Below are 15,000 nucleotides of genomic sequence, written 5' to 3' on the forward strand. Positions count from 1 at the left end.
GCGTAAAGTAAGAAAACAGGACTCTTAAGTGTACATCTGTAAAATATGTTGACCTGCTAATGTAACAAATAGAGCTAAAAATTTTTTTTTTAACATGCTAACAGTTAGCATGCTAGCAACTTAACGCCAAGTAACAAAACTGGCTCTTGCATGTACACCTGCTAAATAAGCTAAAAATGTTAGCATGCTGTTATTAGCGAGATAACATGCTAACTTTTTTAGCTCATTTTGCAGATAGCGTAAAGTAAGAAAACAGGACTCTTAAGTGGATATCTGTAAAATAACCTTAAAACGCTACCATGTCGACCTGCTAATGTTAAGAAATTGAGCTAAAACATTTTTTAACATGCTAACAGTTAGCATGATAGCAATTTAACGCCAAGTAATAGAGACTGTCTCTTGCATGTACACCTGCAAAATGAGCTAAAAACGTTAGCATGCTGTTATTAGCTAGATAACATGCTAACTTTTTTAGTTCATTTTGCAGATAGCGTAAAGTAAGAAAACAGGACTCTTAAGTGGATATCTGTAAAATATGTTGACCTGCTAATGTAACAAATAGAGCTAATTTTTTTTTAACATGCTAACAGTTAGCATGCTAGCAACTTAACGCCAAGTAACAAAAGTGACTCTTGCATGTACACCTGCAAAATAAGCTAAAAAAAGTTAGCATGTTATCTCGCTAATAACAGCATGCTAACTTTTTTTAGCTTATTTTGCAGATAGCGTAAAGTAAGAAAACAGGACTCTCAAGTGTATATCTGTAAAATAACCTTAAAACGCTACCATGTCGACCTACTAATGTTAAGAAATTGAGCAAATTTTTTTTTAACATGCTAACAGTTAGCATGATAGCAACTTAACGCCAAGTAATAGAAACTGTCTCTTGCATGTACACCTGCAAATTGAGCTAAAAACGTTAGCATGCTGTTATTAGCGAGATAACATGCTAACTTTTTTAGCTCATTTTGCAGATAGCGTAGAGTAAGAAAACAGGACTCTTAAGTGGATATCTGTCAAATATGTTGACCTGCTAATGTTAACAAATTTTGCAATTTTTTTTTTAACATGCCAACAGTTAGCATGATAGCAACTTAACGCCAAGTAATAAAACTGACTCTTGCATGTACACCTGCTAAATAAGCTAAAAAAGTTAGCATGCTGTTATTAGCCAGATAACATGCTAATTTTTTTAGCTTATTTTGCAGATAGCGTAAAGTAAGAAAACAGGACTATTAAGTGTATATCTGTAAAATATGTTGACCTGCTAATGTAACAAATAGAGCTAACATTTTTTTTAACATGCTAACAGTTAGCATGATAGCAATTTAACACCAAGTAATAGAAACTGTCTCTTGCATGTACACCTGCAAAATGAGCTAAAAACGTTAGCATGCTGTTATTAGCGAGATAACATGCTAACTTTTTTAGCTTATTTTGCAGATAGCGTAAAGTAAAAAAACAGGACTCTTAAGTGGATATCCATCAAATATGTTGACCTGCTAATGTAACAAATAGAGCTAAATTTTTTTTTAACATGCTAACAGTTAGCATGCTAGCAACTTAACGCCAAGTAACAAAACTGACTCTTGCATGTACACCTGCAAAATAAGCTAAAAAAGTTAGCATGCTAACAGTCAACAAGTGAGCGAGATAATTTCAAGTATGACTCTTTCATCCATTTTCTACCGCTTGTCCCTTTTTGGGGTGGCCGAGGGTCCATTAAGGTGTATAAAAACTACAAAGTACCACTTGATGGCGTGAAAGCCAAGTGCATGCTGGGAAAGGAGAAGAAAAAACATGACAGCTTTGAAGTTTTCACGTTGGTTTTTTTTTATTTCTCCTCACATTTCACTTGGGTTCCTCAGTGACGTCATAAAAGTCTTTTTTTTGTTCTTTCTCACCAAAATAAAAGCCCCCAGACAAAACACTGACACGGTGGTCGTCTAGGTTTGGCTTGTTGACAAAAGCGACCACTTAGCAGAAACTTCCCGTGATTATTTTTTTTTTACTCTTCTTGGTGAAAGTAACTTGTTAAAAATGTCCGCCAGCGAAGGCCAAAGAAGACGGATGGCATTTATAAATAATCTGATTTCCACATAAATAGCTTCCTGGCGGCTGAGCGGACAGGAAGTAGCGAGACAATAAGATACAAATCAACATAAAAAGCTGTTAGATTATTAACATTTTTCTTATCTTACAAAAACAAAGAATTAACAGTGCAATAAAAAGGTTTCTTTTCAAACGCACGGACCCGAAGGTGGCGAGCGGGAAGGAAACATCCAGAAAGAAACGGGAGGAGGAGGAAGAGGAGAAGCTGGTGAGGGTGAGAGATGAGGATTGATGGACGGATGAGGTGATGAAGGCCGTCACCGTGACGACGCACTTCTTTATAAAAACTTCAGATCGGTAAATACAATTAGTTCTTTGCTAATTAGCTGGGGGGTGGGGGTGCTGTTTGATGGCGTATTCAATGTTTACAAAGTGTGTGGGGGCGGAGCCAGACAACTAAAGCACCGCCCCCATAAAAAAAGAAAACACTTCAATCCGGCGACCAATCAGAGCAGGGCACACGATGGCGAGTGAGGTTTGTGGACCATGTAAACAAACAGAAGACATGAGGGGGAGGGGCATGTTCATGGGGGAGTGGCTTGATCAAATGGGCGTGGCTAGGCTGTTGGGGAGGCTTGTCTTATCTCAGGAACTCCTCTTGGTCCTGGAGTGTTGGATCAGCCACTGGAGGGTGATGTCTGCAACAACAGTGAACAGGAAGTCACAGGTAAACAGGAATGCATGAGTAAACAGGAAGTCACAAGTACACAGGAAGTAATTAGTAAACAGGAAGTCACGGGGGGAGCGGCAAGTACAGAGGAAGTAATTAGTAAACAGGAAGTCACAAGTACACAGGAAGTCATTAGTAAACAGGAAGTCACCGGTAAATAGGAAGTCAAAGGTAAACAGGAAGTCACAAGAACACAGGAAGTAATTAGTAAACAGGAAGTCACAAGAACACAGGAAGTAATTAGTAAACAGGAAGTCACAAGAACACAGGAAATAATTAGTAAACAGGAAGTCACAAGTACACAGGAAGTCTTTAGTAAACAGGAAGCCACAAGAACACAGGAAGTAATTAGTAAACAGGAAGTCACAAGAACACAGGAAATCTTTAGTAAACAGGAAGTCACAAGAACACAGGAAGTAATTAGTAAACAGGAAGTCACGGGGGGAGCGGCAAGTACAGAGGAAGTAATTAGTAAACAGGAAGTCAAAGTACACAAGAAGTAATTAGTAAACAGGAAGTCACAAGTACACCGTAAGTAATTATTAAACAGGAAGTCACAAGTCCACAGGAAGTAATTAGTAAACCGGAAGTCACCGGTAAACAGGAAGTCACAAGTACATCGGAAGTAATTAGTAAACAAGAAGTCATATGTACACATGAAGTCACCAGTAAACAGGAAGTCACAAGTACACAGGATGTAATTAGTAAACAGGAAGTCACAAGTACACCGGAAGTAATTAGTAAATAGGAAGTCACCGTTAAACAGGAAGTCACAAGTACACCGGAAGTAATTAGTAAACAGGAAGTCACCAGTAAACAAGAAGTAATTAGTAAACACAAAGTCATAGGTAAACATGAAGTCACAAGTACACAGGAAGTAATTAGTAAACAGGAAGTTACAAGTACACCGGAAGTAATTAGTAAACAGGAAGTTAGGAGTACACGGGAAGTAATTAGTAAACAGGAAGTTACAAGTACACAGGAAGTAATTAGTAAACACGAAGTCATAGGTAAACATGAAGTCACCGGTAAACAGGAAGTCACAAGTACACAGGAAGTAATTAGTAAACACGAAGTCATAGGTAAACATGAAGTCACAAGTACACCGGAAGTAATTAGTAAACAGGAAGTCACAAGTACACCGGAAGTAATTAGTAAACAGGAAGTCACTGGTAAACAAGAAGTCACCGGTAAACAGGTAGTCACAAGTATACAGGAAGTATCTAGTAAACAGGAAGTGACGAGTACACGGGAAGTAATTAGTAAACAGGAAGTCACAAGTACACCGGAAGTAATTAGTAAACAGGAAGTCACTGGTAAACAAGAAGTCACAAGTACACAGGAAGTAATTAGTAAACAGGAAGTCACTGGTAAACAAGAAGTCACAAGTACACAGGAAGTAATTAGTAAACAGGAAGTCACAAGTACACAGGAAGTAATTAGTAAACAGGAAGTCACAAGTACACAGGAAGTAATTAGTAAACAGGTAGTCACAAGTACACAGGAAGTATCTAGTAAACAGGAAGTGGGAAGTAATTAGTGGTGCTGTGTGTTACCGATGTTGTCCTTCTCCTTGCAGGAAATGGAGTAGCAGCAGATCTCTCTGTCCTGGATGGCTGACAGGTTCCTAGGAAACAAAACAGACTCAGGAACCAGGAAGTGGTTTGGGCCAGAGGGGGGGCGGAGCTCGTTTTAACTCACATCCTCTCAATCAGCTCCTTCTCGTCCAGAGCGCCTGTCAGGTCCCGCTTGTTTCCCAGAACCAGAACCTGAAGACACCAGGTGACAGCAGACAATCACTACTGATGCTAATATTGACACGTGGATGTTAACTAGCAGGTTCTGCGGCGCACTCACAGGAATGCCCTGCAGCTGAGGCTTGTCCAGCAGGTTGTGGAGTTCGTTCTTGGACGCTTCGATCTTCTCCGGGTCGGCGGCGTCCACCATGTAGCTGCAAACACAAGTGTGAGCGGTGTCTCTCCACACCAGCAGGTGTCGGAGCGACGGGCGGGAGACTCACACGATGGCGCTGACTCCTCTGCAGTAACGCTCCCACATGCTCCTGAAGCGAGGCTGCCCGCCGATGTCCCACAGCTGTGCACACAACAGGACTTGTTACCATGGCGACGTGTTAATGGTGTGGACATGGTGAGAGAGAGGAGCCCACCTTGATGGTGACGTTGCCTTTAGTGATTTTCCTCATGTTGAATCCCACCGTGGGAATCATGTCTTCACTGAACTGGCCAGACTGGACACACAATAATCAATAATCAATAATCAATAACTGCTCCCAACCTAAAATACATCTTCTTGTACAAACCCCGTTTCAATATGAGTTGGGAAATTGTGTTAGATGTAAATATAAACGGAATATAATGATTTGCAAATCCTTTTCAACCCATATTCTGTTAAATGCACTACAAAGACAACATATTTCAAACTCATAAACTTTATTTTTTTGTGTGCAAATAATTAACTTAGAATTCCGTGGCTGCAACACGTGCCAAAGTAGTTGGGAAAGGGCATGTTCACCACTGTGTTAAATGGCCTTTCCTTTTAACAACACTCAGTAAACGTTTGGGAACTGAGGAGACACTTTTTTGAAGCTTCTCAGGTGGAATTCTTTCCCATTCTTGCTTGATGTACAGCTTAAGTTGTTCAACAGTCCGGGGTTCTCTGTTGTGGTATTTTAGGCTTCATAATGCGCCACACATTTTCAATGGGAGACAGGTCTGGACTACAGGCAGGTCAGTCTAGTACCCGCACTCTTTTACTATGAAGCCACGTTGATGTAACACGTGGCTTGGCATTGTCTTGCTGAAATAAGCAGGGGCGTCCATGGTAGCGTTGCTTGGATGGCAACATATGTTGCTCCAAAACCTGTATGTACCTTTCAGCATTAATGGCACCTTCACAGATGTGTAAGTGAATGAATGAATGAATGAAATAAGTTACCCATGTCTTGGGCACTAATACACCCCCATACCATCACAGATGCTGGCTTTTCAACTTTAGTGGGATTTATTTTATTGTCATTGTTCCAAAAATAATGAAATCAAATCAATGTTGTTATGAATCAGTGACCTGTTTAAGGCTCCAATTACTTCACATTAGGGCCGGGCGATATGGCCTTTTTTTTAATATTGCGATATTTTAAGGCCATATCGCGATACATGATATATATCTCGATATTTTGCCTTAGCCTTGAATGAACACTTGATGCATATAATCACAGCAGTATGATGATTCTATGTGTCTACATTAAAACATTCTTCATACTGCATTAATATATGCTACTTTAAAACTTACATGCAGAGAAGGAAATCACAGTGTTGATCTGGAAATGTTTGCCTTGGCATTTTGATGGTGTGGGCGTGTGGCACCGAACAGAGATGTTGACATGCGGAGTAAGCACTCTTCATTCTCTCGCAGGTGACTTTTCAAATGATGCTACATATTAGCAGTAATGCTACTTTTTATAGCAACGCTTTCGCCCCACACTTGACAAATTACGGTTGTCTGTTCGACATATTCCCACTTGAAGCCAAACCACCGCCAGACGATGGACCCCCTGCTGTTTTTTGGGGGAATTAATTATCCCTTCATTTGTTATCAGATTCGCACCTTATTTCTCTCGCATTACCGCTAGCATCACAGCTAACGTTAGCCATGCTGCTACCTCTTTGCTGCGCGGGGGCGTATACGTATGTGACGTATGTCGCGACAGTACGTGACGTGTGTAGAGGCTGCGCTTGCTGTCTGCGAGAAGGAGAGACAGGAAAGAGCGAGGAGAGCCTGTAGTGTAATGCCAGCAGCTAAAAGCAACTGCGTGAGAACGCATACTCGAATATCACAATGTACCGCATTTTTCGCACTATAAGGCGCACCTTCAATGAATGGCATATTTTAAAACGTTGTTCATATATAAGGCGCACCGCATTATAAGGCGCATAGAATAGACGCTACAGTAGAGGTTACGTTATGCATCCATCCCCAAACTTTTTGACTCGGGGGCCGCATTGGGTTAAAAAAAAAAAATTATATATATATATATATATATATATATATATATATATATATATATATATATATATATATATATATATATATATATATATATATATATTAGGGCTGCAACAACTAATCGATTAAATCAGTTAAATTATAATAAAAATAAACAGTTTGGGACGATGGAGGCCGGCCTGCTGCTATAAAGCGCTACTAGCCGTCCATAACCCCGAAGAGGAATTAAGCAGTGGTGAGGGGCGTTGGATGGGGATGGGGAGTGTGTTTGTATATATGCCCATTGTTCTTTGGGTGAAGTGTAAATGTTCATAAGCCCAGAGTCGTTCTGCATGCAATGCAAGCAAAGTTCGATTCCCAAGTGTCGTTGAGGAGGGGAGGAGGGAGGGAGGTCAAAAAGCGTCCATCTTTGAAATTCCTCAGGGGATGATTACGGAACAGCCTGTTCTTGTCTCAAGGCTATTCGGGGGAGTCAAATCGTAGATAAGGATTTTCGTTTTTTCTCGAACAGGCATTAACAATGACTTGTCTGTTCTATTCGTCCATACTGGCTCTCATATCTAAACCTTCCTTTATAGCAAGCTTTTCCATGATGTGATCCATTTTGCGATTCAGTTCAGAAATCGCCACAGACTGTGTTCCTACAACCCGGCCCAATCCGTCCACTGCGACGAACAGCCTTTGGGCTCCTTGAGTGGCTGCCATCGTCTTACGAATTTTACGATACACCAGAGCAATGCCCAGCCCAATCTGCAGGTGCCCCACTTAGGGATGTCCCGATCCGATATTTGGATCGGATCGGCTGCCGATATTTGCCAAAAATTGCGTATCGACAAGGCATGGGAAAATGCCGATCCAGATCCAGTTTAAAAAAAACTCCGTTCTGCATTTTCCAGCACACCTTCAACACATCCACAGGCACGCAGTTGCTTTTAGCTGCTGGCATTACACGACAGGCTCTTCTCACTCTTTCCTGTGTCTCCATCTCACAGACAGCAGCGCACCTTCTTACACACGTCACATACTGTCACGACATACGTCACATACTGTCACGTCATACGTCACATACGTATACGTCCTCCCCGAGCAGAGAGGTAGCAGCATGGCTAACGTTAGCTGTGATGCTAGCGCAGCCGTGCGAGGAACGTTCTCTCTAAGGTGCGCGCTTGTGCAATTGCGCACTGTTTAAACGTCCTCTGCGCATAGCAAATCTATGCCACACACAAAATCTAATAAAAAAATAAGCGCATAACAATTTTCAACACACCGACACGACAGAGAAAACAGTTTTCGTCATCATTGTTCAAATATTGTGACGTCTGTCAAGACGCTTATCTCCATTCGGTGCCACACGCCCACACCATCAAAATGCCGAGGCAAAAATTTCCACATCAACACCGTATGAAAAAATTAGTGATTTTTTTAGTTGTGATTTCCTTCTCTGCATGAAAGTTTAAAAGTAGCATATATTAATGCAGTATGAAGAAGAATGTTTTAATGTAGACATGCAAGCCTTGAAAGAACATTTTGAAAATCAAGACTACATTTCCTGCAAATGGGTGGATTTCTACCCTATATTTTAACTGTAGATTTATTCTAATATCAAACTCTTTTGGCTGTCTTTTTGACACTTACATCCGGCGCCACCCTCCACACCCTGGATTATAAATAATGTAAATAATTCAATGTGATTATCTTGTGTGATGACTGTATTATGATGATAGTATATATCTGATAGTATATATCTGTATCATGAATCAATTTAAGTGGACCCCGACTTAAACAAGTTGAAAAACTTATTGGGGTGTTACCATTTAGTGGTCAATTGTACGGAATATGTACTTCACTGTGCAACCTACTAATAAAAGTCTCAATCAATCAATCAAAACACATAGAATCATCATACTGCTGTGATTATATGCATCAAGTGTTCATTCAAGGCTAAGGCAAAATATCGAGATATATATCGTGTATCGCAATATGGCCTTAAAATATCGCAATATTAAAAAAAAGGCCATATTGCCCAGCCCTAGTTCAATGATGCCATTTCTGTTTGTCATGTATAATTTTGTCTATTTTGTGTTTATCCTTGAATAAACAGGTCAGTTTCTTGTTACCAACCATTGTGTATTATTCAAACTCCCCTAATTCAGCTGGCTAGTTGTTATCAAGAGTACTAAAACCCTTTTCAACATGATTCTGACAATTAAGTAGGCTAAATAACTTTAAACTTTAATACAAGCTCGGATAGGCCAGTATCGGTATCGGTCAGTATCGGTATCGGATCGGAAATGCAAAAACAATATCGGTATCGGATCGGAAGTGCAAAAACCTGGATCGGGACATCCCTAGCCCCACTATCATGGTTCCAAATAAGTAGATGTCTTCCACGTCCTTGATGGAAAGGACCGAGAGGCACATGATTCTCCATTTATCCCAGGAATCTCTCACGTACCCCGCAGCAATGGTTCCATCAGAGCAGCCAGGCTCCCCAGAGCCTCTTTTCCTCGTCGAAAAGATTGTGTCAATAGAGTCGAGAGTCCAGCTAATCAATTCCATGGCTGATGATTAGATTTGGAGGACAGCGCAAAGAAAGAGGCTTCCAAAAATGACAAGACAAGACAAAAAAGAGAGAGCAAGCAGGAAAAGACGGGAGGAGAAAAAAATGCGACCGCCCCTCACCAGAGGCAAGACAGAAGACAAACAAATGGAAATCAAAACGTCTCGCGTAGTCATATATCCCAGCATGCACCGCACGCTTCTTCTTCTACGGGGGCGGTTGCTTACCGTAGAAGAAAAACTTCTCCTTCTACGGGGGAAAATGAAGTCGGCGGCTGCTTACCGTAGTTGCGATTGATTGAAACTTTTACCTGTTGGAGGCTCAATATTGGTCCATATATAAGGCGCACCGGATTATAAGGCGCACTGTCAGCTTTTGACAAAATTGGAGGTTTTTAGGTGCGCCTTATAGTGCGGAAAATACAGTACCGGTAGTCATTTTCTATATCGCAGAGACAAACCCGCGATATATCGCGCATATCGATATGTCGCCCAGCCTTACTTCACATCAAATATTCCACTTTTTGGGGGGAGGAAATACTCAGCATGTTGTGTTTTTGCCATATAAAACAGGGTTTTGACAAAAAAGGCATAAAACATTAAAAAAACATATCAACATATTTATATCAACAGACCAGAAGTTGATCTACAGATTTAAGCGTTGACCCCGAAAGGGACAAGCAGTAGAAAATGGATGGATGGATAACATTTTTAGACTGAAGCCTTTGTTAGATGACAATAGCACTTTAGATCTATTTCAGTCTGGATACAAAGCTTTGCAAGGTGCTGAATCTGCACTTTTAAAGGTTTTTAATGACTGATTCTGGCAGCTCTGCCATTTTAGTACTTTTAGATCTCACAGCTGCCTTTGACACAACTCTTTTAGAGCGCCTGAGAGACTGTGTGGGTGTCAGGGGGACTGCACTGGAGTGGTTCACATCCTACTTGTCAGAGAGGTCCTTCTCTGTCAGGCTCGGGGACGCCAGCTCTTCTTCTGCTCCGCTTTACTGCGGTGTCCCCCAGGGATCTATTCTGGGCCCCATCCTGTTTGCTCTTTATCTCTTCCCTCTTGGAGAGATTTTTAAGAGGCATGGAGTGTCCTATCATTTTTATGCAGACAAATGCCAAATTTATATGCCGATTTCAAAAGGCCACAGCCCCCTGACACCCCTTCTCAACAGTCCATGCGACGTCAAGGCTTGGTTAGCCCAGAATTTGTATATAATGACTGAGGGAAAAACGGAAATTTTAGTTTTTAGTCCAGCCCTCATTGACTTGGGACTAGAGATGTCCGATAATGGCTTTTTGCCGATATCCGATACTGTCCAACTCTTTAATTACCGATACCGATATCAACCATAAACAATATCGGTTCGCAGCCGAGTGTGAAGCGACTGGGATGGGAATCAGCACCTCCAAATCCGAGTCCATGGTTCTCGCCCGGAAAAGGGTGGAGTGCCATCTCCGGGTTGGGGAGGAGATCTTGCCCCAAGTGGAGGAGTTCAAGTACCTCGGAGTCTTGTTCACGAGTGAGGGAAGAGTGGATCATGACATCGACAGGCGGATCGGTGCGGCGTCTTCAGTAATGCGGACGCTGTATCGATCCGTTGTGGTGAAGAAGGAGCCGAGCCAGAAGGCAAAGCTCTCGATTTACTGGTCGATCTACGTTCCCATCCTCACCTATGGTCATGAGCTTTGGGTCATGACCGAAAGGACAAGATCACGGGTACAAGCGGCCGAAATGAGTTTCCTCCGCCGGGTGGCGGGGCTCTCCCTTAGAGATAGGGTGAGAAGCTCTGTCATCCGGGGGGAGCTCAAAGTAAAGCCGCTGCTCCTCCACATCGAGAGGAGCCAGATGAGGTGGTTCGGGCATCTGGTCAGGATGCCACCCGAACGCCTCCCTCGGGAGGTGTTTCGGGCACGTCTGACCGGTAGGAAGACCCAGGACACGTAGGGAAGACTATGTCTCCCGGCTGGCCTGGGAATGCCTCGGGATCCCCCGGGAGGAGCTGGATGAAGTGGCTGGGGAGAGGGAAGTCTGGGCTTCCCTGCTTAGGCTGCTGCCCCCGCGACCCGACCTCGGATAAGCGGAAGAAGATGGATGGATATCAACCGATACCGACATCAACCGATGTATACAGTCGTGGAATTAACACATTATTATGCCTAATTTGGACAACCAGGTATGGTGAAGAACACATTATTATGCCTAATTTGGACAACCAGGTATGGTGAAGATAAAGCACTTTTAAAAAAAAATTAAAAAAAATAAAATAAGATAAATAAAAACATTTTCTTGAATAAAAAAGAAAGTAAAACAATATAAAAACAGTAAATTAATGAAAATTAGTAAAATTAACTGTTAAAGGTTAGTACTATTAGTGGACCAGCAGCACGCACAATCATGTGTGCTTACGGACTGTATCCCTTGCAGACTGTATTGATATATATTGATATATAATGTAGGAACCAGAATATTAATAACAGAAAGAAACAACCCTTTTGTGTGAATGAGTGTAAATGGGGGAGGAAGGTTTTTTTGGGTTGGTGCACTAATTGTAAGTGTATCTTGTGTTTTTTATGTTGATTTAATATAAAATAAATTAAAAAAAATAAAAAATAACGATACCGATAATAAAAAAAACAATACCGATAATTTACTATATTACATTTTAACGCATTTATCGGCCGATAATATCGGACATCTCTACATGGGACCATTGCAAAATGAAGTGCGCCCCAAAGTCACCACTATAGACAGTTATCTTAAACTTGACAAACAAGTCAATGGCGTTTTAAAATCGTGTTTTTATCATCTTCGTCTTTTAGCAAAAGTAAAACCGTATTTATCTTGAAACCTTTCTGAACAAGTCGTGCATGCTTTTATTTTAAGTCGCTGGGACTACTGCAATGCACTTTATGCTGGCATTAGCCAAAAAGCTCTTTCCTGGTTTCAGTGAGTCCAGAAGGCGGCAGCACGACTTTTAACAGGGGCCAGGAGACGCCAGCATATAACCCCAATTCTTCAGACTTTGCACTGGCTCCCTGTTCATTTTAGAATTGATTTTTAAATGTTGCGGTTTGGTTTTCAAGCTCTGCATGGACTGGCACCTCATTATAGCTCGGACCTTATCCAAATTTACACTCCTGCGCGCGCTCTGAGGTCCGAGAGCCAGCTCCAGCTCGTGGTGCCTAAGACGAGACTTAAAACCAGGGGAGACAGGGCTAAGCTCTGGAACACTCCGCCACTCCATGTTCCAACTGCTGTGTCTTAAGTCTCGTTTTAAGACCCTCTTTTACTCTCTGGCTTTTAACACTACGTGAGTTGTGTGGTCCTCTTGTGTTTTTACATTTTTATTTCTATTTATTGTTTTAATTGGTTTTACCTAGAGATGTCGATAAATGCTTTAAAATGTAATATCGGAAATTATCGGTATTGTTTTTTTTATTATCGGTATCGTTTTATTTTTATTTTTTATTTATTAAATCAACATAAAAAACACAAGATACACTTACAATTAGTACACCAACCCAAAAAACCTCCCTCCCCCATTCACACTCATTCACACAAAAGGGTTGTTTCTTTCTGTTATTAATATTCTGGTTCCTACATTATATATCAATATATATCAATACAGTCTGCAAGGGATACAGTCCGTAAGCACACATGATTGTGCGTGCTGCTGGTCCACTAATAGTACTAACCTTTAACAGTTAATTTGACTCATTTTCATTAATTACTAGTTTCTATGTAACTGTTTTTATATTGTTTTACTTTCTTTTTTATTCAAGAAAATGTTTTTAATTTATTTATCTTATTTTATTTATTTATTTTTTAAAGTACCTTATCTAACCTTTAACAGTTCATTTTACAAATTTTCATTAATTTACTGTTTTTATATTGTTTTACGTTCTTTTTTATTCAAGAAAATGTTTTTAATTTATTTTATTTTATTATTTTTTAACCATACCTGGTTGTCCAAATTAGGCATAATAATGTGTTAATTCCACGACTGTATATATCGGTATCGGTAATTAAAGAGTTGGACAATATCGGAATATCGGATATCAGCAAAAAGCCATTATCGGACATCCCTAGTTTTACCCTTTAACATCGTTTTTAATCATATTTATTTTTATATTGATTTATTTTGTTTTTATCCAGTCATTGGTGGCGCTGAGGATAGTATTTGAATCTTGTTTTTAATATTTTTGTGCAGCACTTTGGAAACATTTTTGTTGTTTAAATGTGCTATATAAATAAAGTGGATTGGATTGGATTTTAGGACTGAGACCCTTCCAGGTCCCTGAGTCCATCTCGTCTCCATTACTGTAACGTATGGCTGGGCGATCGAATATACTCGATATATCGCGGGTTTGTCTCTGTGCGATATAGAAAATGACTATATCGTGATATTCGAGTATGCTTTTAGCTGCGGGCATTACATTACAGGCTTGTATCACTCTTTCGTGTCTCTCCTTCTCACAGAGACATAAGACAAGCGCACCTTTTTACATACGTCACAGAGTGTCGCGCGTGCAACGTCATACGCCCTCGCGCAGCAGGGAGGTAGCAGCATAGGTAAAATTAGCTGTGGTGCGAGTGGTAATACAAGAGAAAGAAGGTGCGAATCTGGTAACAAAGGAAGGAAGAAGAATTAATTCCCATAAGAAAAACAGCAGGGGGTCCATCGTCTGGCGGTGGTTTGGCTTCAAGCGGGAAGATGTTGAACAGACAACCGTAATATGTCAAGTATGCGGCAAAAGCGTTGCTACAAAAAGTAGCATTACTGCTTATTTGTAGCATCATTTGAAAAGTCATCCGCTAGAGAATGAAGAGTGTTTACTCCGCATGTCAACATCTCCGTTCGGTGCCACACCCACAAAATGCCCAAACAACCATTTCCACATCAACACCGTATGAAAAAAATAGTCAACAACAGAAGGAGATAACGTCCGCAGGAACCTACCACATAGTGAAGGACATACACTAATTGATTTTCTATTATGCAGCTCATTTTTATTTGACACTTATTGAAATATCTTGTGTGACATTATGCACTAAAGTGCACTTTATTTGTTTTCAACTATTGTAGTGGCGTTCTGTACAAAAAGTGCACTTTAATTTAGTGTTGTTTTGATATGTCATCTTAGTGACATCATGCACAAAAGTGCACTAATAGCTTGTTTTAAAATGTCTCTGACAATCTTGCACGTTTTGTTTTGGAAATGACATGAATGTTTGTGCCACTGCTTAATAAATACACTTTTGACTTTGTTGTGATTTCCCTCTCTGCATGAAAGTTTAAAAGTAGCATATATTAATGCAGTATGAAGAGGAATGTTTAAATGTCGACACATAGAATCATCATACTGCTGTGATTATATGCATCAAGTGTTCATTCAAGGCTAAGGCAAAATATCGACATATATATTATGTAAACATATCGAGATATTAATTAAAAGGCCATATCGCCCAGCCCTAACTGAGGCCCTTCCATGTCCCTGAGTTCGTCTCGTCTCCATTACATAAGGTATTATTTTGGGGTCTCCCTATGTCTAGCATTAAAAGATTACAGTTGGTACAAAATGCGGCTGCTAGACTTTTCACAAGAACCAGAAAGTTTGATCATATT

At 40.6% G+C, this 15,000-nt stretch overlaps 1 protein-coding gene across 1 annotated transcript in view; it reads right to left on the reverse strand.

Annotated features, from left to right (window-relative positions):
- Window positions 1-1,808: 1,808 nt before the first annotated feature.
- arl8a (ADP-ribosylation factor-like 8A) overlaps window positions 1,809-15,000 on the reverse strand; it is a 15,825-nt gene continuing 2,633 nt past the window's right edge. Inside the window, exons 2-7 of the mRNA XM_061924403.1 lie at window positions 4,950-5,030; window positions 4,803-4,876; window positions 4,640-4,733; window positions 4,484-4,551; window positions 4,339-4,409; window positions 1,809-2,750 (exon numbers count right to left, since the gene is read on the reverse strand). Coding sequence (XP_061780387.1) covers window positions 2,698-2,750; window positions 4,339-4,409; window positions 4,484-4,551; window positions 4,640-4,733; window positions 4,803-4,876; window positions 4,950-5,030 — 441 coding nt within the window. The 3' untranslated portion in view covers window positions 1,809-2,697. The remainder of the gene's footprint in view (window positions 2,751-4,338; window positions 4,410-4,483; window positions 4,552-4,639; window positions 4,734-4,802; window positions 4,877-4,949; window positions 5,031-15,000) is intronic.

Source organism: Nerophis lumbriciformis, linkage group LG01 (genome assembly GCF_033978685.3).
Source record: "Nerophis lumbriciformis linkage group LG01, RoL_Nlum_v2.1, whole genome shotgun sequence".
Classification (NCBI taxonomy): Eukaryota; Metazoa; Chordata; class Actinopteri; order Syngnathiformes; family Syngnathidae; genus Nerophis; species Nerophis lumbriciformis.